We start from the raw sequence: 26,431 nt of genomic DNA on the forward strand, positions 1-26,431 counted from the left end.
GTGGGTATATACATTTTGTGCAAAGGCTTGGAGTGTCTGGAAAGCAATAAGACATTCAGTGACAGGAAAATAGGGTATACTGGAGATAATGGAGCGAGACTATACCAAAAACAATGGTTGTTAACATTTATTATTATGTGCCAGCGACTATTCTAAGTGTTTTATATACATTGACTCAATTAATCCTCATACTACTATGAGGTAGTTTATTACTATCTTCAGTTTATAGATGAGGAAACTGAGGCACAGGGTGGTTAAGTAACTTTGTTCAAGGTTACACAACTAGTAAGTGGTAGAACCAGGATTTGGGCCTACACAGCCTGGCTTTGAAGCCCATGCTCTTTCAGACTGTAGCAGACTGGGTCCAGTTACAAGAGAAAAACCACATAGTAGGCTAAACAAGGAAAGTTGAATAAAAAGAATTATTAACTATGACAAAAAAACAACTATAAGATAAAAGGAAACTCTATATGGTACTTAGGTCTGGGGTTCAGTACTTAAGGAAGGACACCCTTGTAAGGGGCTCAGCCCTCATTGGAGATGTGGTTTGGCTACAGGATAGCAGAGAAGTTTACTGGTTTAGCCAGCCTGGGGCTGGCCTGGAGTTGCTGGGCAAACAAAAGGCAACCCTCTGGAGTGGGAGCCATCGGCAACCAGTGGTGTGGGCGAGTAGTAGCAGCCTGGGAACCAGCAGGAGCAGGGGCCTACAGAATGCCGCAGGACGAGTGGGGCCAGGAGGCTTGCAGGTGGTAAGACTGCTCAGTGTGTAATGTGTGAGCATGAAGGCTGCAAAGGGCTGGCTGAGGGAGTCAGGGCACCTGGTGGCTACCTTCAGGTCTGGCAGGGCTCTGGTTTCTGTGTTAAGTCTGCAGAAACGTTATTAGTGCCAGGCTCAGGATGCAAGGTGGCAGAAGGACTGAGTCCTGGGTCTGTGGATTGGGCAGATTCCATCGGATGTTCTCAAGCCTGCACAGTTGACCCACAGCCCATGCTAGAAATCACAGGAAGTCTCTTTCTCCCATAGTCCCTTCAGCATCCTTTACTGAGAAAGCTTAACATCATGTTCACTTCAAAGGAGAAACAGTTAAAGGAATTCTGTTATTTATCATAGAGCAGATACTGAGGTGTGCATTCAGAGCTGAGAAACAGACAATTGACAACTGACAAGGACTTGTGCTTTAAATCTAAAGACGTACGACTTTAAGGCTCATGAGACTGGGAGAGTCTGACTGGAAATGGCCTATATACCAAGTGAAGAATTTCACTTTTTATAATGGGAAGTACCCTGACCAGCTAGCTATATACATCCACTGCAAACACAGAGAATTCAGCAGGCTTTAAATTGTAAAGTGAAAGTCCTCAATAATGGGCATTCACCAGAGATTAATGCTTGTTTAACAATTTGGTATCTTTCCTTCCAGACTGTCAGCAAATAAACAAATATATGTTTAACACAAAAAGGATATCCTATGGACTCTTTTTAAAGAATTTATATCAAGGAATCAATATATCTTTCCGAGCCAGTATATACATATTTCCTAATTTTAAGAAGTTAAGTTACAATATGCTGAGATTTGGGGTGAGGAAGTAACACTTGGAATTATCTTCCCACTCCCTCCTTTTCCCCCAGGCACCCGTGGTCTCTAAGCTCCAAGTACTAAAGCTTCAATTTTCAAACACAATGTTCTCTTATTTCACCTGTACACGTCGAAGTCCTCAGCGTCTCTTCTGGTTTCTCCATAGCTGGCAACCCCCAGACTTCTCCCGCAGACTGACACCGAAGCGGTTTACTAACTCCCAGCTCCCCCAACTCCTCTCCCCAGCAGCCTGCAGGTGACCGCTCTCTGCCGGGATTGACAGAAACCCGCGGTTACCGACCCCGCCAGCACGCCCGGCCCCTCCCGGGACTCCGCCCACCAGAAACCCGAGCCACCAGCCCGGCTTGGTTCCGGGTTCCTTCCACTCCGCCCAGCGCCGCACACCCGCAACCATGCTGTCAGCCTCTTCCCGAGCTCCGCCCTTCGGGAACTTGCGGCGCTCACCCTGCCCGGGACCTGCCTACTACGACCCTGGCTCCACCCACCTGGGACCTGCCCCGCCTGCTCATCAAGCCCTGGGCTCCACCCACCCCGCCACTGGCTCCACCCACCTGGAACCTGCCTCGCTAGGCCCAGGCTCTGCCCTTTCGGCCCCGGGCTCCGCGCGTTAGGAAGACGTGCTGCTTGCCCCGCCCCAGCTCCGCCCACTCGGCCCTCGGCTTCACCACCCCGGGCTCCGCCCACCTCACACGCCACACGTCGGCTCCTCCCCCACAAGCTGGGCTGGTCCAGTCCATCAGCTCCAGCTTGCTATGGAGGGGGTTAGTCCCGCCGCCGCCACCGCGACCACAGCGCGTTACCAGCCGGCCAGCCCCCCGCGGGACGCCTGTGTCTACAACAGCTGCTACTGGTGAGGGGAGCGGGCGCCGCCATCCCCGACCCCTCCCCGGGGGCGCTTCGGGCCTGGACTGGCGGGTTTTCCTGTTGGGGGGGCGGAAGGAGCGGGAACGCCATCCCTCGCCTCTGGAGTAGAGGCGTGGGCAGTTGGGTGGGGAATTGGTCAGGAATGGTAGGGTCGATGGCGGTGCGTTACTCTGCTGGGCGCTATTCGGTCCGACGTTCTCAGCAGATCCCAGTGTTTGGGAGTGAGAAGGGGAGTTGAAGGCGGCAGGTTGAGTGCAGAGGACCTTTAGAAGTTACTATCCTGCAGCCTATGTGGCTTTAGACTGACGCGAAGATCGTTTTAATTTTGGTAGAGAATAGAGGCCCAGAGGGTTTGAACTAACTTTTTAAAGATCAGGCAGCAAATAGCAGCCAGGAAAGCAATCATCAGGCCCTCCAGCATTAGAAACCACGATCTTAACTGCTGCGCTGTTACAACAGTAATAGTCACACTTGCATAACACTTACCATATGCCAATAATTGTTCTGGATGATTAATGTAAACTAACCGAGTTGAGTAGCAGGAAGTTATTGTTCTTATCCCCGACAAGGAAGCACAAAGGGGTGCAAGAAATTTGTCTAAGTCCACAAAACTTTAAAGTGTAGGAATAGGGGTTTACACTACCAGGCTGGCTCTTCACTCCTGTCCTAGGCTGCCCATGCAGCAGATGCAACACCGCTACTTTGGTCCTTTTCACTCCCACTGTACCCTCCCTTTCCTGAGTGATGACATTCCATAACTTTCCATACCTGCGTAAGAACCTCAGGGTCATCTAAAACTACCCATCCACACCTTAAGCTTGTCACCAAGCCAGTGCCACCAAGAGCTTACCATTTGTTCAGCTCTGTCAGACCTAGTGCTTCCATCCGTTTGCTTATTTAATCCTCATGACCAGTTTACCAGATAGGTGAACTGTTGTTGGTTCTAGTTCCAAACATTCAGTGTTTTATTCATTCATTTAATAAATATTTATTAGGCACTTGCAGTGTGTGAGGCAGTATTCTAAGTACATGGAATACAGTGGTGTGAACAAAATAGTTGAATTCCCTGGTAAGAGATCATGGTTCGTATATTTTAGTGGGAGAAAAGTAGACAAAAATAACTAAACCGTCTTTGGTTGGTGTTAAGTGCTATGAGAAAAATAAAACAAGGTAAGGGATGGTGACCCAGGCACTATTTTATATTAGGATATTTAAGGAAGACATTATTGATAAGATGGATATTTGAACAGAGACCTGAAAAAAAAGACGGTGGGAGCTGTGTGGATATTGGAGGAAGATCATTCCAGGCAGGAACAGCAAGGCTGGTAAAATTGGAGAGGAGAGATCTAGTGGAAGAGCAGTAGGAGATGATGTCCTCTTCAGGAGGAAATCATCTCCTTGTAGTTCCTTCAGCTGTTGGCTGAAGTTCCCCACCTGTCATGGGGACTGTTCAACTCTTTTCCTAAATGGCCTCTCTGCCCGGCTCTCCCCAATCCAGTTTAATGTTTCTAGCTGATGGTTGGGTTCATGTGCCAACTTGACCAGGTGATGGTGCCTGGGTGTCTGGTCAGGCAAGCAACTGACCTAACCATTACTGCAGGGACATTTGTTGCTGGTTAATAAACCAGAAGACTGGTTTATTAAATTGTCAGTCATTTGATTACATCTGTGGCTGGTTATATCAACGAAGGGCATGACTTCCGCAGTGAGAGAAGCAATCAACTGGATTTAATCCAATCAGTTGAAGACTTTTAAGGGAGCGGAGAGAGAACTTTCACTTCTTCAGCCAGCCGGCCTCTGCTGGGGAGTTCATCGAATACCTTCATTGGAGTTGCCTGCCTTATAGAATTTGGACTTGTGCATCCTGCCCTACAGAATTTGGACTCAGGCATCGTGCCATACTGATTTGGACTCATGCATCCCCACAGTTAATACTTTTATAAAATGTCATTTACAGATATCTCCTGTTGGTTCTGTTTCCCTAGAGAACCCTAACTAATACAGCTTGGTACCAGGAGTGGTTCTTGAGAAACAGAATCTTAGCATGGGCTTTTACAATTGGTTTTCTACTCTGATTAGATTCAAAGGCACTAATGACTCCATTTCCAATAATCAAGATGGCACTAACAGTCCATGGCATGAGTTGGAAATGGAGATATGCAAATTATCACCATTTGATTTTCCTAACTGTACTCTTGTATGAGGCAAGGCTCTGGGTGACAGTGTTTTTGACACTTCAACAGAGTTTTGTGGAGTTAAGAGTTATAATGATGTTGGCTGGTTGTTCTTAGATTGTTCTGGTTAGCTAACGCTGCCTTTTCGCAAAACAGCAGAAATGGATTGGCTTTTATAAAGGGGGTTTATTTGGTTACAAAAGTTACAGTCTTAAGGCCATAAAGTGTCCAAGGTAAGGCATCAACAAAGGGTACCTTCACTGGAGAAAGGCCATTGGTGTCCAGAAACCCTCTGTTAGCTGGGAAGGCATGTGACTGGCATCTGTTCCAAGTTCTGGTTTCAAAATGGCTTTCTCCTAGAACATTCCTCTCTAGGCTTTAGCTTCTCTCCAAAATGTCATTCTCAGTTGCTCTTGGGGCGTTTGTCCTCTCTTAGCTTCTCCGGAGCAAAAGTCTGCTTTCAAAGGCCGTCTCCAAAATGTCTCTGTAAACTGCAATTCCTCTCTTAGCTCATGCATTCTTCAAAGTGTCCCTCTTGACTGTAGCAAGCTCTCTCCTTCTGTCTGAGCTTATATAGTGCTCTGGGAAACTAATCAAGGCCCATGGTGAATGGGTGGGGCCACACCTCCATGGAAACTACCCAATCAGAGTCATCACCCACAGTTGGGTGGGTCACATCTCCATGGAGACAACCAAAGAATTACAATCTAATCAACACTAATACATCTGCTCACACAAGATTACATCAAAGATAATGGCGTTTTGGGGGACATAATACATTCAAACCTGCACATGGATACACTGGATGATTTATAAGAGAAAGGGATGGGCTGAAGGCTTCAAATTTGAAACTTAAGCTCTGTATAACAGACGTAAAGATTTCTATTTGTGCCCTGAAAAAAAAATCTTATTTCCTGTGGCTGCAGACTTGAGATCTCTGAAAACCAGACCCAGAGTCTCATTGTGTAAATCACAGATTTACAACATAAACTAAAATCTCAACCTCTCAGGGTGTCTGCTGTTAGAGGCATTCAATAGAAAAGAATGGGATCCTGAAAATTGGGATGGAGACATATGGGATGATAATAACGGTAGTGGGGGCATTGGAACCCTGGATTCTGCTGAGTCTTTGCAGATATACCTGTAATGGTCTGCCCTGAGGGAACAGCCCACCACCTCCAGCCTACCCTGAGGAGACAGCTACCCATCCTTCAGCCTGCCTTGAGGAAACACCTTCCTGAACTCAAGTCTGCCTTGAGGAGCCTGCCATCCTACCTCCACCTAAAGAGATTAACCCTTCAGTGCCTTCTAAACCTTTAATCATCTCCCCTGAGGAAGCCCTCACTCCTCTATCTGGAGAAATTAGTCCTGTTTCACCAGATGAAACTGCAACGGAATGTACTGAGGTAATTGGCTTTCTTTTCATGACCCACCCACACCACTACTCTTTTCTTCAAGACCTATAATTAGATTAAAGTCCCAACAGGCCCCAATGGGTGAGGTACAGAGTGTGACCCTTGAGGAAGTATACTATACTCCAAAAAAACTGTATGAGTTTTTCAGCTTATACAGACAGAAACCAGGGGAATATGTGTGGGAATGGATATTAAGGGTGTGGGATAATGGTGGAAGGAATATAAAGTTCGATCAGGCTGAATTTATTGATATGGGCCCACTAAGCAGAGATTCTGCATTCAGTGTTGTAGCTCGAGGGATTAGGAAGGGCGTTAACAGTTTGTTTGGGCAGTTGGCTGAAACATGGATCAAAAGGTGGCCAACATTACCTGAGGTTGAAATGCCAGAACTGCCCTGGTATAATGTAGGGGAGGGGATCCAAAGGCTTAGAGAGATTGGAATGTTATAGTGGATTTATCTTGGAAGACCTGCTTACATACCCCTGGAATGTCCAGAGGACACATCTTTTCCAGTACTGTGAGGAATAAATTTGTGAGACTAGGTCCATCATCCCTGAAGAGCTCTGTAGTCGCCCTTCTCTATAGATCAGATATTACTGTGGGAACTGCTGTCACTGAGCTGGAGTCCTTAATCACAATGGAGATAATTGGATCCTGAGTTTGCAGAAGCTACGTGGCAGCAGTTAATCAACAAGGGCAAGGTAGGCATGGCTACCATAATGGACAGGAGGCTCAAAACAGCAGTCAGAATAATCTGACTTGCAGAGACTTATGGCATTGGCTAGTAGATCATGGAGTCCCTAGAAGTAAAATAGATGGGTAGTCTCCTGAATTCTTGTTTGATCTGTATAAGCAGAAGAATCTTAGGTCAAGTCAACAAAAATCTAACTTGAATTACAAAAACAGAGAGTCACGGCCCCTTAATCAATTCCCAGACTTGAGGCAGTTTACAGACCCAGAGCCCCTTGAATGAGGGGAAGGCCAGGTACCCTTGGGAAAGGACCCTGTTACCCCGCCAAAAATTTATACTGTTAATATTCCTCCCAGCCATCCCCAAACGGATTTATGGCCTTTTACCAGGGTAATTGTGCATTGGGAAAAGGAAATGATCAGATATTTTGGGGATTATTAGGTACTGGCTCAGAAGTGACATTAATTCCAGGAGACCCAAAACATCACTCTAGTCCACCAGTAAGAGTAGGGACTTGTGGAGGTCAGGTGATTGATGGAGTTTTAGCTCAGGTCCATCTCACAGTGGGTCCAGTGGGTCCTTAGACCCATTCTATGATTATTTCTTCAGTTCCAGAATGCATAATTGGAATAGACATAATTGGCAGAATCCCCACATAGGTTCCCTGATTCATGGAATAATGGCTACTATGGTTGGAAAGGCCAAGTGGAAGCCACTAGAACTGCCCCTGCCTAGCAAAATAGGAAATCAGAAGCAATACCAGATTCCTGGAGGGATTGCAGAGATTAATGCCACTCTTAAGGACTTGAAGGATGCGGGGGTGGAATTCCCACCATATTCCCATTCATCTCTTCTATTTGGCCTCTGCAGAAAACAGATGGGTCTTGGGGGATGACAGTAGATTGTTGTAAGCTTAACTAGGTGGTGACTCCAATTGCAGCTTCTGTTCCAGATATGGTATCATTGCTTGATCAAATCAGCACATTCCCTGGTACCTGGTATGCAGCTATTGATCTGGCAAATGTTTTTTTGTCAATTGCTTTTAGTAAGGACCAGCAGAAACAGCTTGCATTCAGCTGGCAAGGCCAGCAGTATACCTTTACTGTCGTACCTCAGGGTTTATCATCTCTCCAGCCCTATGTCATAATCTTGTCTGCAGGGAACTGGATCATTTCTCCCTCCCAGAAGACATCACACTGGTCCGTTATATTGTTGATATCTTGTTGATTGGACCTAGTGAGCAAGAAATAGCAATTACTTATTGGTAAGGCATTAGGTGTCCAATGGTGGGGGGCATGTCAAGATATCCCTTCTAAGGTGAAGGATAAGCTGTTGCATCTGGCCACTCCTTTGAACAAAAAAGAGGCACAACACCTAGTTGACCTCTTTGGATTTGGGAGACAACGTATTTGTCATTTGGGTGTGCCACTCTGGCCCATTTACTGAGTGACCAGGAAAGCTTCTAGTTTTGAGTGGGGACCAGAATAAGATGAGGCTCTGTGACAAATCCAGGCTGCTATGCAAGCTGCTCTGCCACTTGGACCATATGATCCATCTGATCCAATGGTGCTGGAAGTGTCAGTGGCAAATAGAGATAATGTTTGGAGCAGGCTCCTGTAGGAGAATCACAATGCAGGCCCTTAGGATTTTGGAGTAAAGCCTTACCATCCTGTGCAGATAACTACTCTCCTTTTGAGAAACAGCTTTTGGCCTGCTATTGGGCCTTAGTAGAGACAGAACATTTAACCGTGGGCCACCAAGTTACCATGAAACCTGAGTTACCTACCATGAGCTGGGTGTTGCCCAACCCACCAAGCCATAAAGTTGGGTGTGCACAGCAGCACTGCATCATAAAATGGAAATGGTATATAAGAGATAGGGCTTGAGAAGGCCCTGAAGGCACAAGTAAATTACATGAGGAAGTGGCCCAAATGCCCATGGCCCCCACTTCTGACACATTACCTACTCTTTCCCAGCCCAGAGCTATGGTCTCTTGGGGAGTTCCTTACAATCAGTTGACTGAGGAAGAGAAAACTAGGGCCTGGTTTTCAGATGATATGCAGGTACCATCTGAAAGTGGATAGCTTCAACACTGTAGCCCCTTTCTGGGATGTCCCTGAAGGACAATGGTAAGGGGAAATCCTCCCAGTGGGTGGAACTTTGAACAGTGTACCTGGTTGTTCATTTTGCTTGGAAGGAGAATTGGGCGGAGTTGCATTTATATACTGATTCATGAGCTGTTGGCTGGATGGTCAGGGACCGGGAAGGAACATGAACGGAAAATTGGTGACAAGAAAGTCTGGGGAAGAGGTATATGAATAGACCATTGTGAGTGGGCAAAAAACATGAAGATACTTGTGTCCCATGTGAATGCTCACCAGAGGGTGACTTCAGCAGAGGAAGATTTTAATAATCAAGTGGATAAGATGACCCCTTCAGTGGACACCAGTTAGCCTTTTTCCCCAGCCACTCCTGACATTGCCCAGTGGGCTCATGAACAAAGCGGTCATGATGGTAGGGATGGAGGTTATGCATGGGCTCAGCAGCATGGACTTCCCCTCACCAAGTCTGACCTGGCCATAGCCACTGCTGAGTCCCAAATCTGCTAGCAGCAGAGACCTACATTCAGTCCACAATATGGACCATTCCCTGAGGTGATCAACCTGCTACCTGGTGGCAGGTTGATTACATTGGACCACTTCCATCATGGAAGGGGCAGCTATTTCTTCTTACTGGAATAGACACATACTCCGGATATGGGTTTGCCTTCGCTACATACAATGCTGCTGCCAAAACTACCTTCCATGGATTGATGGAATACCTTATCCACCATAATTGTATTCCAGCAGCATTGCTGCTGACCAAGGAACCCACGTCACAGCAAATGGAGTGAGGGAATGGGCACATGCTCATGGAATTCTCTGGTCTTACCATGTACCCCATCATCCAGAGGCAGCTGCATTGATAGAACAGTGGAATGGCCTTTTGAGGACTCAATTACAGTGCCAACTAGGTGGCAGTACCTTGCAGGGCTGGGGCAGTGTTCTCCAGAGAGGTTCTGAATACCCTGAATCAGCATCTACTCTATGGTGCTGTTTCTCCTATAGCCACGATTCACTGGTCCAGGAATCAAGGGGTGGAAATGGAAGTAGCACCACTCACTATCACTTCTAGTGATCAACTAGGAAAATTTTTGCTTCCAGTTCCTGCAACCTTAAGCTCTGCTGGTCTACAAGTCTTGGTTCCAAAAGGAGGAGTGCTTCCACCAGGAGAGACAACAGTAATTCCATTGAACTGGAAGTTAAGACTGCAACCTGGCCACTTTGGGCTTCTTATGCCTCTGAATCAATAGGCAAGGAAGGGGTTACTGTACTCGCTGGGGTGATTGATACTGACTACCAAGGGGAAATAGCACTGCAATATACAATGGAGGTAGAGAAGAGTTTTCCTGGAATGCAGGAGATCCCCTAGGGCATCTCTTAGGACTGCCATGCCCTGTGATTAAAGTCGGTGGAAAACTGCAACAACCCAATCCAGGCAGGACTACCAATGGCCCAGAAACTTCAGGAATGAAGGCTTAGGTCACCCCAGCAGGCAAAGAACCACAGCCAGCTGAAGTGCTTGCTGAGGGTAAAGGGAACATGAAATGGGTAGTGAAAGAAGGTAGTGATAAATGTGAACTACGACCACGTGACCAGTTACAGAAACAGGGATTATGATGGCATGAATATTTCCTCCTTGTTTTGTCATAAGTATGTTTGTATTTCTCCATAAAGCAAATATGTTTGTTTTCTTCTCTATCTTATCCCCTTATCATGTGACATAAGTTGTATTGTTCATTTCATATTATTTAAATTATAGGATACCAAGTTTAAGAATGAATGTTACCCAAGGACTTGCACTCCTATTCTGGAGAGATTTAATGTGTTTCCAGTTGTATGTAGGAAAGCTGAGTATTGTTAGGCGAAGCATACATCTGTTATTGTGTTCTATTTAGAGATTGGGCATGGTTTAAGGTGATGTGTATAGCTGCCAAGTTGACACAGGATGGACTGTGATGGTTAGGTTCATGTGTCAGCTTGACCAGGTGATGGTGCCTGGGTATCTGGTTAGGCAAGAACTGGCCTAACCATTGCTACGAGGACATTTGTGGCTGGTTAATAAACCAGAAGACTGGTTTATTAAACCATCAGTCAGTTGATTGCATCTGTGGCTGATTACATCAATGAAGGGAGTGCCTTCTGCAATGAGAAAAGCAATCAACTGGATTTAATCCAATCAGTTGAAGACTTAAGGGAGAAAAGAGAGAACTTTCACTTCTTCAGCCAGCCTCTCCTGGTGAGTTCATCAAAGACCTTCATCAGAGTTGCCAGCTTGCTGCCTGCCGTATGGAATTTGGACTTGTGCATCCCTACAGTTGCATGAGACGCTTTCATAAAATCTCGTATTTATAGGTATCTCCTGTTGGTTCCGATTCCCTAGAGAACTCTAATGAACATATTAACCTTAGGGGGCTTCATACTGCTCAGAGGAGTTTTAAATTTGATTGTATCTAGGAATCACCTGAGAGCCTGTTGAACATCAGCTCTTAGGGCCCCACCCCAGAGAGACTGGCTGTTTAAGCAGCACAGTGGAGGAGTCTGAGGCTGGTGGTTCCTCTACAACATTTCAAGGAATACAAGCATAGAGAATCAAGTCTATCTCCTGAACATAGCCAGCTTTCCAAGGTCCCATCATTGTCTGTTCCTCCAACCTCATTTAAAAAAATAATTTATTTATTTTTAGCTGTGGTAAAATATACACAACATAAAACTCATTTTAACCATTTTAAGTGGACAATTCATTGATATTGAGTACACTGACAGTGCTGTGTAACTTTCACCACTCTCTATTTCCAGACTATTTTCATTATCCCAAATTAGAACTCACTCTCATTTAGCAGTAACTTCCCATTCTCCCTTTTCCCCACCCGCAGTAACCTGTATTTTGCTTTCTGTCTCTATGGATTTGCCTATTCTAGATATTTTATATTGCAGTCATAAATGTTTGTCCTTTTGTCTCTTGCTTATTTCACTCAAACATGTTGTCTTCAGGATTTTTCCCATGTTGTAGCATGTACCAGCACTTCACTTTTTTTTATAGCTGAGTAATATTCCGTTCTATGGATATACCACATTTTGTTTATCCATTCGTCTGTTGATGGACACTTGGGTTGCTGCCACCTTTTGGCTATAGTGAATCATGCTGCTATGAACATTGGTGTACAAATAGCTGTCTTTTGGGTATATAGGGGTGGAATTGCTGGTCATATGGTAATTCTATGTTTAACTTTCTGAGGAACCACCGAAGTGTTTTCCACAGTGGCTAAACCGTTTTATGTTCTCACCAACAATGTATAGGGTTCCTTTTTCTCTGCATCCTTGCCAACACTTATTTTCCATTTTTTGTTAATAATAGCAGTCCTAGTAGGTATGAAGTGGTATCTCATTATAGTTTTAATTTGCATTTCTTTAATGACTAATGATGTTGAGCATTTTTTTCCTTTATTTGTTGGCCATTTGAATATCTTCTTTTGAGAATTGTCTATACAAATCCTTGACCCATTTTAAAATTGAGTTGTTTGTCTTTTTGTTGTTCAGTTATAGGAGTTCTTTATATAATCTTGATATTAAACCTTTATCAGGCATATGGTTTCCAAATGTTTTCTCCCATTCTGTAGTTTTTCTCTGCACTTTTCTGATAATGTCCTTTGATGTACAAAAGCTTTTTATTTTGGTGACGTCCAACTCCAGCCTCATTTTGAACTTGTCTCCTCTGCTCTGCTCCAGGATTTCTCAAACTTGGCACTGTTGACATTTTGGACCAATAGTTCTTTGGGGTGGGAGTGGGAGGGATATCCTGTGCAATGCAATATAGGTAGCAGCATCCCTGGCCTCTACCCACTAGATGCCAGTATTATCCTCTAGTGTGACAACCAAAATTGTCTCCAGACATTGCCAGTTGTCCCTTGATGGGGGGTGGTGGTGGCAGTGGTGGTGAAATCACCCCTGCCTGGGAACCACTGCTCTACCCAGTTTGAATATGTCATGTGGGTATCCCTCATTACTTGTCCCTGGAGGTTCCCTTGAAACAAATGCTTGCTCTTTACTTCTGTTAGCTTCTTTCAGATGTTACTTGTCTCCCATCACCACCTTCTGTCACTAAAACTGTTTCATCATGCTTCTGTTTTAATTCTTTTGTATTTTTCAAACTTTCGTTGAGCACCAGCCGTGTGCCAGGGACCTCCCCCCCCCCCCCCCCCCCCCCCCCCCGCTCTGCGGGTCTCTCTGAGTCAGCAGACCCCTGGTCACCCATGTAGAGTCTCGACCTTTAGCCTGTTTTGTCAGCTTTTTCTGCTCCTAGAATGATCAGCTTACAGGTTGGGACCTTATCATCATCCCCCCTCCCCCCCCACCTTTTTTTTAACTCTTTCTGTTCCAATAGTGATTCCCAGGGTTTCCCAGTAAAAGGTTCCCTCCTTCCTTTTTTTTTTTTTAACATCAAAAGTTTCATGAAAAAAAATTGATGATTGAAAAAGGGATTAAAAAATTCAGTCCTTAAGCATTTCATGCCTCGCTTCATTTTCAGGTAGCACGCTGTAGATGTCTGGAAATTAGGCTGTGGCAGACTGAGTCACATTTTCAGAGTGTTAGTGTGGCTCATTAAAAATATGTATTATTATGGTAAAATATACATGACATAAAATTTACCATTTTAATCATTTCTAAGTGTACAAGTCAGATGGTTGATATGCACCACTATTTACAGAACCTTTTCGTCACCCAAACAGAAACTCTTTACCCATTAAGCACTAATTCCCCATTCTCTCCTTTCCTCATCTCTTAGTAACCTCTACTTTACTTTCTGTCTATATGAATTTGCCTATTCTAGATATTTCATATAAATGTAGTTATACACTATGTGGCCTTTTATGTCTCCCTTCTTTCAAGTAGTGAAATGTTTTCAAGGTTCATCCATGTTGTCACATATTTCAGTACTTCATTTCTTTTTATGGCTGAATAATATTCCATTGTCTGAATATACCACATTTTGTTTATCCATTCATCAGTTGATGGAGACTTGCGTTGTTTCCATCTTTTGGCAATTGTGAATAATGCCATTATGAACATTGGTGTACCAATATCTGTCCAAGTTCTCACCTTCATTCTTTTGGGTCTACACCGAGAAGTGGGATTGCTGGGTCATATGGTAGTACAATACTTAGCTTTCTGAGGAACCGTCAAACTGTTTTTCATGGCAGCTGCACCATTCTACATTCCCAGCAACAATGTATGAGGGTTCCTATTTCTGTGCATCCTCATCAACACTTGTTATTTTCAGTTTTTTGTTAATAATAGCCATACAAGTGGGTGTGAAGTGGTGTGTGGCCTGTTTTGAGCAGAGGTGCTGAGTGGCTCATTTGAAAAGCACTGGAACCCTGAGCTAGAGCTGTGAATTCTGCCTACAGGGTCTGGTTGCTATGCACAGGAGAACTGGCTCAGTTGCTGCTCTGTTTATTGCATGGGGTCTTGCTTTACTCAGGCGAGTTCTGATCACTGCTTCAAAAAGCTAAAGGCCTGTCATATAGAAGAGTTCATTTGGGGCAGAGATATAGGGAGATGGATTGCAGTTGAGTATGAGAAAGAATTTTCTTGAAGTCAGAATCTCCCTCTTATGAGAGAGCACCTTTCACTAGGGCTCCCTCCAAAACAAATTCCTGGACATATTACATAACTGTATCTGGTCCTTTCCAGCCAGAACACTCAGCCTGCCCTGTCCCTAAGGGGAGCAGGGAATCAGTGTTAACTAGGAATTACTGAATGTTTACAATATGATGTGATCATGCGTTTTGCAGATGAGAAAGGCAGATACCCAGAGAGATCAAGATGTTCCAAGTTCCTTAGCTTGTAAGTGGCTGAGTTGGTATTCCAGTTGCATTGCTGTATCTCAAGTCTCCTTGGGTCCAAAGCCTATAGAACATTGACATAACATTTTATTGGTTATACTATGCCTCCATAAACAAGCACAGCTGTCCATATTATGTTAGCCAGCTGTTGGATGAGTTGGCCTTTAAGATCTCTTCAAATTTTTTATGTCATCATCAGTCTTTTGTTCAAATTTGAAAGACACATATGGCATTCTCTTTTAATGATATTGATTAAACAATTATTTTATTTCAGTGAAGAAAATATTTGGAAGCTCTGTGAATATATAAAAAACCATGATCAGTATCCTTTAGAAGAATGTTATGCTGTCTTCATATCTAATGAGAGGAAGATGGTAAGTTGGTGAGTGATTGCAGGAAAAAGCAATTAGGATGGTGTTAGAAGCTAAATATAGCATGGGTTTAGTACTGTTCTAAAATGTGCTTTATAAAGTATATCAACATTTTAGTTTTTGGATGAGTTTTTTTTTCCTTATAAGCGAGGTTGAGTTAGAAGAGTTTTAGTTTCTTACTTGTAGGTAAGGAAATATGTGATAGTATGTTTACAAAGATTACGTTCCTTTTATTTAGGTGACAACTTAGAACTTTTTAAATTCCTTAGATTATTGCCACACACTCTCAGATATGAAGTAAAGGTTACTTTGGTGTTTAAATAGAACTATGCTAAATTTAGGTGAAGTGTTAAAGGAAGTATACCTTTGTATTTTGTAAAGCACTTTTACAAGCGTCTTCTCATTTAATCCTAATGGAAACCCTGTGAAGTAGGCAAGGTTCAGACAACTGTCTCCCTTTTATGGATGAGGAAGTAGAGACTGAGGGAGGTTCACTAATTGCCAGAGGCCCAGGAGTAAGTAAGTGGGAAAGGAAAGCAAGACTTGAACCTGCCAAGTCTTCAGATACCTAGTTCAGAGCCCTTTTCACTCTTCATAGAATGTCATAAAATTAACTTTCATTGTTGCGATTTATGAAGACTGGAAGGATTTTGATTTCTTCTTATTCATTCATTCTTTCACCTTGAGTTTTGGTTCCTTACAAATATTTTATTTCTCAGTTATGTATTGATTTAAAGTGGTTTAACTGAAATTGCGGTCATGAAATTTATTGTATTTTGTAGATACCCATCTGGAAACAACAGGCGAGACCTGGAGAAGGACCCGTGATCTGGGTAAGATGGCCAATACAGAGAGCCTCTGATGCATTGTTACTTAAATCCCTGAGTGGTGTTTGTGTTTGGAAAAGCAGAAGTGATAGGAGCAGTAGAGAGGGCTATGATAATTATTGATAAATTGGCTTTGTGAGAATGTAAATTATTTGGTCTAAGGTTGAAGTAATTAGAGTCATTTTTAAAAAACTTTTTATTTTGAAATTATTTACAGGAATGATTTTAGATGGTCAACATAGCCAAGGTGACCTCATAGACTCCTATCATTGGAAGGAACTTGAGCGGTATCTAGTCCAGCTGCACATCAGAATTATCTGGAGATTCCATTAAAAATGCAGATTTCTGATTTAGCAGCTCTAGAGATGGTCTCAGGAATTAGGGTTCTTAACAGACTCCCAAGTGAACATAATTGGTATTTGAAAAACACGGGTGTACTCCAACCCCTTCATTTTCCTGGTAAAGAGCCAAGCCCAGAAAGGCAAAGTGAAATGAAATAGCTCACGGCTTAGCTGGTCAGTGGCAGAGCTGGTCTTTTCCTGTCTCCATTAAGAATGGAATTGTTTATGGTAATAAACATGAAGATAAAGAAAAAGAAAAACTACATTAATGATAATGTAATATACACCTAGTTTTTGGCTATTTGTTTGCAATTATATATTTGAGTTTGCTTCATTCATTTATTTGACATGTATTTATTGAGTACCTAATATGTGAGGCACAAAACAGACAAGAATCGCTGGGCTTATGTAGCTTTCATCTTGTGTCGTTCACCAGCCTGCATCAAATCCTGAAAACAGCAGTGTTGGGGTTAGGCAGCAGGGCTGTGGAGTCAGGTGGACTGGGTTTAAGTCCCAGTCCTCCCATGAGTTGGCTGTGTGCCCTGTGGCAAGTTATTTACTCCCTCTTTTCAGTTTCTTCATCTGGGCAGTGGGGTTATGAGGATTAAATGAGATGTGCATGTGAAGCATTAGCCCGGTATGTGGTACACAGTAAGTGCTGCTCACCTCCAGGGGACACTGCATCCAGGGTCACAAGAGCATGACGGTGCCTGCCACCAGGAGGAGCAGTCCTAGATCCCCAACCTCTCCATGGTTTGCAGGTGTTGGGGTCGCCAGCAAAGACACGACTCTCACAGGCACTGGATGGAGCAATGTTTGCTCATGTAGAAAAGAGACAGAGCAAGTCAGCTTCAGTAGTGGATATTGGTCCCCCATGGCCAGTGAAAAGAGTACTCCCCCTCCCTGCTGGGAATGGATATAGCAGTGGAGGTGGGCCAGGTGCTGTAAAACTTACAGACTTAGTCTGGGAATGTTTATATGTGTTCAGGGCAAAAGGGGAAGGAATGCACTGGTAGACCATTATCTGCTGTGGGATGTCAAGGTGACCCAAGAAGGGAGTCAGCCCACATTCTCATCCCACCCTAGGAGACAGGATAAAGCACCCAGTCCTGGGCACAGGTTTATATGTAGGTCACAGAGAAAGGTGGCAGGCCACACTCAACTTCCCCAAGAAGTGCTCAAGAAGTATTAGCTGTTACTGTTAGCAGTGCTGGTAGCCCCTGTTGTCAACCCTCAGCCCTAGAAGTCACCCTCATTGCTGAACAGTTCAGCTCAACCTTCCTGTCTTAGGGAAGCTTGCAGGGAATTGAGCTGCGGTCATGTCACCCTTACACAGTATCTCATGGCAGCCCAGGGTGGGGAATCCTGTTGCAAGAAGTCTTCCCACATCCTCAGGCAGATTTATCTTTGCCTCACTACTGTCCTACTTTGGGAAGTGGGTCACAACAGGGTAGGCCTCGCCAAGTCGAGTGGGTAGGGACTCCCAACCCAAAGGAGCAGCCCACCTTCTAGGTGGGCATCTGTTCCCTGGCCCCACTGGGTCTCTTCCTGGCAGCTGGGCAAGCACTGGGCTGGACTGGGAGAGTGATGCTACTGCCCAAATCTTTACGCTTTAACTCCACATCTGCGCTATGGAGGCGATTCAGAGTCGAGGCCTGCTCCCCCTCACAAGTTCTTCAGCCATCTGGAACGTAGGAATGGGGACTTGAGTGTGGATTTTTATAGCTTATGCCTTTTCACAAGTTATACCCACTTCCTGGAAGGCTTTTCCTTTCAGGCAAGGTTCAGTGACGGCATTCCTTCCTCAGCGAAACTCTCCTTGAAAGTTAGGTTCCCTGTCCCCGTGGTTCTGTGGTTGGCTTTTAAAAATCCTCAGCATTTACATACAAAATTTCATTAGTTCTCCTTGTAACATTATTATGTAGAACTGCAGTTATCCCCATTTTATAAAAGAGGAAACACGCTGCTGAGTGGATGGGCTGAGGTTTGAACCAGGCTGTCTGACTTGATAATGCAGTTACCTGCATGCGCTCCTGCCTCCTTTGTTATCTGTGATTATCACACATACTGTAGCAATTTACTTGTGGTTCCCACTCACTTCTCTGTGAACTCCTCGAGAATAGGGATTTTATCTTCTTCATCATTGTAGCTACAGTTTAACAGCACAGTTTCCCATAAATAATAGGGAATATGTATTTAAAAAGAAAACAACTGTAATGTGAGGTAGAAAGTGTTAGAGAGAAACAGATTTAGAATAAGGCAGAGACTACTTCTGGCAGTGGGTGGAGGAGGATCAAAAATGGACTCTTAGGGAAAAAGCATTTGAACCAGAGTTTGAGTGATGGATGTGGGGAGAGAAGTGGAGAAAGTTGTTGCAGACAGAGGAGAATAACATGAGCAACCCTGAGGGAAGGAAATGGTGGACTGCAGCTCTTGGTTCATTTATTTGGGGGAGTATGATACATTAAGGGGAGGAGAGAATAGTATCCATTTCTGATACCATTTCCGCTTCACTAAGATAGAATTGGAGCTGACGGAAGCACTTTAGGCTCTGATAGTACAGCATCTCTAGTCCCAATTTATTATCTTCGCACCTCAGGGTTTTTGCAGGGCTCAAATGAAATGATGTTTGAGAAAGTGCTTTGTAAACTCTAAAGTACTGCAGAAATGTAAGGTGGCATTACTTATGTTGTTAGATTGAAATTTTTATTCCTCAGTGTTCTCTGTGAGAGGGTTTTTCTTCTGAGAAACTCAAAGCACCAGACTGCAGTCATGGCCCTTGGTAACCTCTCTGCAATCTCTTCAGCTGTGGCTGCTGTTGGGCAGTGCCTCCTGTCTGGGAGAGAGCGTGAGAATTAACACACACTACCTGGGAGAAGCGATCTTTTATCTTTCTTCCTTAATGGCCTTAATTAGGTCTTGGCTAATTTTTTTGAAAAACATTTTTAATTACAAAAGTAGTACATAGATGTAATAAATTCGAAAACAGTGTAGAAGTATATAAAACAAGAAATTAAAATCCTTGCTCTCCTCTTAGGCTAACCCCAAGAAGTTCCTTTTGTTAACAGTTTGATAGATGTCCTTGCAGACTTGTTTATATGCATTTGTACATACTTCTGAATGCCCATGTATGTCCTCATACACACAGAGCTCTTTAAAAATCATACATAATACATACTTATTCTGCAAATTCTTTTTTCCATCCAACTATATAATGTGGCTATTTTTCTGATTTCCACATAAATTTACCTAATTCTTTTTAACAGCTGCATGATATTCCATTGCATGGCTGTCACAGTTAATTAGTCATTCCCCTCTTGATGGACTTAAAGTTGTTTCTGAATTTTCATTAATACAGACAGTGCTGCAGAGATTATATTTGTATATATACCTTTATAGGCTTATGGACATTTTTCTGTAGGTTAGATTCCTAGAGGTAAATTTGCTGGGTCAGAAGGTTTGCATTTAATATATAGGAACATTTCCAGTATTTATTTAACCATTCCCTGTCACTGATTTCAGGGTTTTGTGTTTGTTTGCTTTATTTTGCTTTTTTGTTATAAGGAGGGCTGTATTAGTCTTGTATCTGTTTTTGATCATATTTATGGCATTATGACTGTAACCTTGAAATTCACCATTGTAAAGTAACTTAGTTAACTTCAGCAACTTTCACTTCTAGGATTACCATGTTGTTTTGCTTCATGTTTCAAGTGGAGGACAGAGCTTCATTTATGATCTCGATACTGTCTTGCCATTTCCCTGCCCCTTTGACACTTATGTAGAGGATGCCTTTAAGTCTGATGATGACATTCACCCACAGTTTAGAAGGTGAGGAAATTCGGAATGGATTTACTTGCTTTCTGAAGTAAGACCTTGACAGTTATACAGAATTTTTTTTTTTTTTTTGCGTTTGTCCTTTAAAGATCACTTGTCTTTGCCTCACCCTTAAGTTGACATTTGAAGATGATGTGCTACATAGGAGATTCAAACTGTTTTAAACTTTTAAAGGTTATCCATCGTATGAAAGGTTGGCAGTCTTTTAAAAAATTTGTGTGATGAGATCTCAGACATTTTCTTTGCAGCATTTTGGGGATTTCTCTCATACTGTTGTTTGTGGATAAAATGCCTGTGGTGCCAGAATTGAAAGGGCTGGATGACAACACCTGAAATTGATGCTTTGTACCCCTCATATATAACTGAATAAATAAGGCAACAGATAATTCTGTGCCTTTGTAATTTAGTGTGAAAGAACTTTTTATGTGCTTCCAAAAGCATATTATATATATTATATATTATATACTATATACTATATTGTAGCATATGATAATATATAAACAAATATGTAACATTTTTGTATAATATATGCTTTGGGAATATATAAATATGTATAAGATATTATATAATATAATGTTCTTTGGAACGCAAATATACTTTATTATATAATATATAATATAAAAATGTTTATATTATTATATGCTTTGGGAAGAGCTTCAAATTCAGTGTCCCTGAGTAGGTTTATTTCTCTAGCATGGCATTCCATCCTGAAAAATGCCACATACTTAATAGTTTACATCAAACAGTTAGATTTTCTGGGTCTTTGAATAAGGAAATGTGAATATTCTGTCATTGCTAATAATTAAGAAGTTGTAGGAAGTGATGGAGAGTGTGTTTGTGTGCATATATGTGTGTGTGTGTGTTTTTCTTATCCTCCTAATTTTTTCCTGATCTTGTCTGCAAAGGAGGGAGTACAGGAATTGGATGGAGATATATTCATATTCCTATAACATGGTTCGAGGAAATGAGACTGAAGTGGAGGAAACGGAGATTTACAGTCTTACAGCTTTGTCTTAAAAACTCAGTTCCAGCACCAGCCACCCATTGCTGAGTTTTTCGGGACATTTCCCGAGCCTTGGGCTGAGTCACCAAGGTTGTTCCCCTCTCAAAGTCCCTTTGCTGCCCCCATATACCTCATGACCTTTGGTTCTCAGATGTGTTGTAGTAACACTGGCTAATCTGAACTGAGTTTGAGGACCATCGTTGTGTAAATGGAAGTGCTATGCTACCAGGTGACCTGGGGAGATTATAGGCAAATGCTTCTTTGTTATCCATGGATCTTTTTAGGTATGAGAGCCTACAGGTAGCAATCATGGTCTGTGGATCCATTATTGAGGACAAGAGTATTGTTGCCCATGTCTGTCCTGTAAAGGCGTTGCATTTAACCCTGGTTGACATAAGCCATATTAGATTGCAAAAAGTTAAAAAACAAAGGTCATAAAAGTAAGATTTGAAAACTAAACAAAATCTAAATGCATTATACCCAAAAAATGAAGTTGAAAAGCTTGGCTCTTTCATGGCTGCATTCGGATTCTGGCAGTAGTGGTGAGCCTCTGAGGCTCACTTTAGGAGGCCAGAGGGCAAAAATCACACACGCAGCTGAAGTAAAAGAGGGGAGAGATGAGTTAAGGACCCAGGTGAGGTGTCCTGAACTCGATAGGGGTGGACACTCCTGCAGTGAGAGAGCAGTCATCCCACTGAATCATGTTTGTGCTTCTTAACTTTTTGTTTTTTAAGAAAAAATTTAAGCACATCCAAAGGTTGAATATTGAACCTCCACATATCCAGCCTCAATAGCAAATAGCCAAGTTTTTGTCTCATCTGTAATCTAACCCACTCTTCCCTAACCTTACCTTTACCTTCCTTAATATATTTTGAAGCAAGTCCCAGGCATCATGTCATTTCATTTGTAAATATGTCATACATATTTTTAAAAGGTAAAATTTATTTTTTGAAACCAAACTATAATTCTATTATATACTAACAAATGAAGGAAATTCTTTAATATCATCAAATATCCAGCTGAATCACTTTTGATGTCTTTGCTTAATGAAAGCTTGAATTCTTCAAATCTGAAAACAGAATTGTGGAAAACTTTTTTTTTTGTAGAAGCTTATTAACAATAATGCTTATTGAGCACTTATTAGGTACCGGATACTATTCTCCACATTTTCTGTATATCAAATAGTTAATCTTCACAGCAGTCCTCGGGGTAGTTACTATTATTAAGTGCATTTTATAGAGGAAGAAATTAAGTCACAGAGAGCTTAAATGCTTGCCCAATCTGGTAAGAGGAAGAGCCACTTACAACAGTTTAACCATGCAATTAATACTTGTTTATAGTTACTTGGTTTCAATTTGTCTATTTCTGGGTGATTTTTGTTGTTATAGCTGGTTGTTGGATTTAAAATACATTTCAAGTAAATTTGCTAGAAATGGATGGGGTGGGAGATAGGGAGATAGGTAAATAAGATGAAGAGTTTTACCCTACCTTATTTCCTTATCCCTTCCTTAAATTTCTTAGTGCCAAGGATTTCAGTTGCATGTTTTCCATGGTTTCTTTAACAGATAATAAAGCTGCATACATTTTTTGTATGTTACTAATAATGCCCAAGTGCCTGGGTAATTTTGTGCATATCATAGAAAAGGAGCATGTATAAAAACCGAGTTGAATTTCATATGTGATACCTCTCTAATATAAATGTATGTTGAATTATGTGCAGGAAATTTAGAGTGATCCGTGCAGATTCATATTTGAAGAATTTTGCCTCTGATCGCTCTCACATGAAAGATTCTAGTGGGAACTGGAGAGAACCGCCTCCATCATATCCTTGTATTGAAACTGGAGGTGAGCCCAAGGATGCCTTCCCAGAAGAAGTGGTCACTGTACAGATCAACATTTTCCCTTACCCAAGGACAAAAATCAGGTTATCCTTTGAATAAAAATCCCTGAGGAGTGAGGGGGAGGAGGCAAGAGGGAGTGCCAGTTCTGTGCATGTATTGGATTCAGAAACTGAGGCACAGAGAACAGGACTGGAAGGCTTAGGAACCCACGCTAGAGAAGGGTGTTCAGTATCAGAATTGCTATGCTTACAGACTGCTGGAGTGTTGACTGTACCTATCATTGGGCCACTGGACTTCAGAAGATTTGCATGTTTGTGTCATGTAACAGTAGGACTAGTAGCACCTTGCTATTGCAGCATTTCACATTATGTTGAAAGGAATCTCTAGCGCATCCTTATGATGTGTGAAATGCCTTTTCACTGGCTCTGTAATAAAATCTGCATTAGAGGAAGGGGAGAGAGAGCATGTTTCATTGCACCACTCATTTCATTTATGTGCTTTTAGGCCTCCATCCAATTTATAATTATCTGAGGTTTAAGAAGATAAAGGATTCTTCAGCCTATTACCATTGTATGGCATTTATGAGTTTGAAACATTAATTATGATTGTTAGTAATTCACAACATTCCCATTTATTGGTGAGATCATTCCATTGTGTGGCCAATACTGTCCATGTTAAAATACTCTGAAGCAATGCAGTGTGCCAGGAAAATAGGAGAGTAGTAATAATATTTCATTGATTAATAAAATAAGAAATAGCTTTGGCATATTTGAAGGGAATTAACGTCAAAAGAGGATTCAAACTCTGATTTTTGAGGCTCTCTGTGAAAGGCTCTCTAAATTTTAAAAATTGGTATTGGTTTTGCTTGTTGGTACACCAACCTGTTTCCCAGGCTCGGCATTAGACTTAGGATGGCTCTCTGGTTAGCAGAGGGCTTCGTGGGTCAACTGCTAGTCCTGGAAAACATGCTGTTCAGGGCCTGCCCTGGGCACTGTGTACCTTCAGCATTTACCCAGTCCTCTTTAGATGTGAGCACCCAACCCAGAACCTAGCGCATAGTAGACATTTCAGTCAGCATTGGGTTTACTGATTGTATCTCTTTGGATCCTCTGACTTATCTGTAAATTGGCAGTTGGATTCAATAAATTGGCAGTTTGATTATTCATGCAGTTTTTTCATTTAACTTTTTATTTTGAAATAATTGTAGAAGTACAGAAATTTTGCCGAAAAAGTACAGAGTTCCTGTATACCCTTCACTCAGTTTCCCCGATGTTAAATTTTTACAAAACCATAGTACAATGATGGAAACCAGGAAATTGATACAATTGATACAATACTATTGCTACAATACAATTAGCTAATCTATAAACCTTATTTAAATTTCTCAATTTTTCCACTAATTTCCTTTTTTCTGCTCTAATTCCAACCCATATCTCATATTGCATTTAGTTGTCATGTCTCTTCATCTCTTCTAATCTGTGACAGTTTCCCAGTTTTTTGTTTCTATGTACTTGTTTTGTTTTTGGCCTTTCACAACTTTTATATTTTTGAGGAGTTCTGGTCAATTATTTTATGGAGTGCGCCTCAATTTGGGTTTGTGTGATGTTTTGTCATGATTAGATTGAGGTTTTGCATTTTGGGCAAGAAGACCACAGAAGTGATATTTTACCCTTATCTGTTTGAATAATTTTCCTCACATTTGGTTTTCTGGGTTGTTTTATTACTGTTAAATCAGAATTGTGTTCTCAGCAGAAATTTCTTTCATATATATTTCTAGATTCCAAAATGAATCTGAATGATTTCATCAGTATGAATCCTGCAGTAGGATGGGGAGCTGTCTACACACTATCTGAATTTGCACATCGGTTTGGCAGTAAAAAAAAACTACTGAACTTGACACCTGGATGTGGAATCTTGGAAAGATTCTAGGACATAAGCAATCCATTCCTTCATTTAGGACAGCACACAGTATGGTACAGTTGGCTTGGAATTATGTTCTTTTATTTCAATTGAGTTGAAACATGAGTAAATGAAATATTAACTAAATAAAAAAATTTTTTGATAGTCATGTTGAAACATGATACAGTATATAATTGCTAAGATATTCCCAAATCCTCTGTTAAAACATGAGACGACTTATGCCAGTGATTGCTCTTGTTATGATAGGGCTGTGGACTCGGAGCTGGCTCTTTGTGTCTGTTCTGTATGTTTCCTGCCTCTCCAGATGCTCTGTAAGCTCCTTGAGGGCAGGGCCGTGCCCCAGGGCTGTGAATCTCTAATGCTCACAAAAGGTGACCATAAAATGTTTGCCAGTGACTGTGCTGCTGCTTGAAGAGGGATAAAATTGTTAGCTGAATCAGCCATAATTAGTCTTTGGGACAATTATATTCTTTAAAAAGACTGCACCCCTCTCAGTCTTGAGTGTTATGTGGCCTATTTATATATGTTTTTAAATAAAAGTGATTTAAAATTAATTTTGTTTTAGAGATTTTGTGTCTCTCTTGAGGATCTGAAATACCCTAAAATGTCTCAGTTGTAGATGGGAACTGTTGCTTTAAAAGCATCTTGATGTTTTAGAAATTTGGCTTTAATCATATTATTATTATTTTTTTTTTTAAACTTTATTTATTGAAAAATTAAAACAAACAACAAAAACACAACCATAGCATATAACACTAGATTGCAAATAATAATGATAACAATAAAAACAGCAACAACAACAAAATAACTACCATTGTGTTTTTTTTTTTTTTTTTTTTTTTTACTGACAAATGTCCAGTTCTTAAAGGCAACCTTTTTTTTTTTTTTTAATCTTCATTTTATTGAGATATATTCACATACCACGCAGTCATACAAAACAAATCGTACTTTTGATTGTTTACAGTACCATTACATAGTGGTACATTTATCACCCAAATCAATCCCTGACACCTTCATTAGCACACACACAAAAATAACAAGTATAATAATTAGAGTGAAAAAGAGCAATTGAAGTAAAAAAGAACACTGGGTACCTTTGTCTGTTTGTTTCCTTCCCCTATTTTTCTACTCATCCATCCATAAACTAGACAAAGTAGAGTGTGGTCCTTATGGCTTTCCCAATCCCATTGTCACCCCTCATAAGCTACATTTTTATACAACTGTCTTCGAGATTCATGGGTTCTGGGTTGTAGTTTGATAGTTTCAGGTATCCACCACCAGCTACCCCAATTCTTTAGAACCTAAAAAGAGTTGTCTAAAGTGTGCGTAAGAGTGCCCACCAGAGTGACCTCTCGGCTCCTTTTGGAATCTCTCTGCCACTGAAGCTTATTTCATTTCCTTTCCCATCCCCCTTTTGGTCAAGAAGATGTTCTCCGTCCCACGATGCCAGGTCTACATTCCTCCCCGGGAGTCATATTCCACGTTGCCAGGGAGATTCACTCCCCTGGGTGTCTGATCCCACATAGGGGGGAGGGCAGTGATTTCACCTTTCAAGTTGGCTTAGCTAGAGAGACAGGGCCACATCTGAGCAACAAAGAGGCATTCGG

At 41.9% G+C, this 26,431-nt stretch overlaps 1 protein-coding gene across 4 annotated transcripts; it reads left to right on the forward strand.

Moving 5' to 3' along the window:
* The first annotated feature begins 2,110 nt into the window (after positions 1–2,110).
* Positions 2,111–25,378, forward strand: NTAQ1 (N-terminal glutamine amidase 1). 4 transcript variants are annotated; one of them, XM_037803270.1, is made up of 7 exons: positions 2,316–2,448; positions 5,772–6,042; positions 14,962–15,061; positions 15,841–15,891; positions 19,906–20,054; positions 22,784–22,908; positions 24,682–25,378. In XM_037803270.1, exons 2-7 carry the CDS (start codon positions 6,017–6,019, stop codon positions 24,831–24,833), a joined length of 603 nt encoding a protein of 200 aa, XP_037659198.1. In that variant the 5' UTR covers positions 2,316–2,448; positions 5,772–6,016; the 3' UTR covers positions 24,834–25,378. The 4 variants fall into 4 exon arrangements, with proteins under 4 accessions (XP_037659196.1, XP_037659195.1, XP_037659198.1 ...); XM_037803268.1 differs by lacking the exon at positions 5,772–6,042 and having other exon boundaries at positions 2,111–2,448; positions 22,784–22,987; positions 24,682–24,846; XM_037803267.1 differs by lacking the exon at positions 5,772–6,042 and having other exon boundaries at positions 2,272–2,448.
* Positions 25,379–26,431: the final 1,053 nt, after the last annotated feature.

Source organism: Choloepus didactylus, chromosome 14 (assembly GCF_015220235.1).
Source record: "Choloepus didactylus isolate mChoDid1 chromosome 14, mChoDid1.pri, whole genome shotgun sequence".
Lineage (NCBI taxonomy): Eukaryota > Metazoa > Chordata > Mammalia > Pilosa > Megalonychidae > Choloepus > Choloepus didactylus.

What these genes read in the sequence shown, in the direction of transcription:
- NTAQ1 (XM_037803267.1), top strand. Translation starts at nt 2,351, where the DNA reads ATGGAGGGGGTTAGTCCCGCCGCCGCCACCGCGACCACAGCGCGTTAC. An exon ending in GTCTACAACAGCTGCTACTG is followed by an intron (nt 2,449 to 14,961) that starts GTGAGGGGAGCG and finishes ATTTTATTTCAG; the next exon opens with TGAAGAAAATATTTGGAAGC. An exon ending in ATTCACCCACAGTTTAGAAG is followed by an intron (nt 20,055 to 22,783) that starts GTGAGGAAATTC and finishes AATTATGTGCAG; the next exon opens with GAAATTTAGAGTGATCCGTG.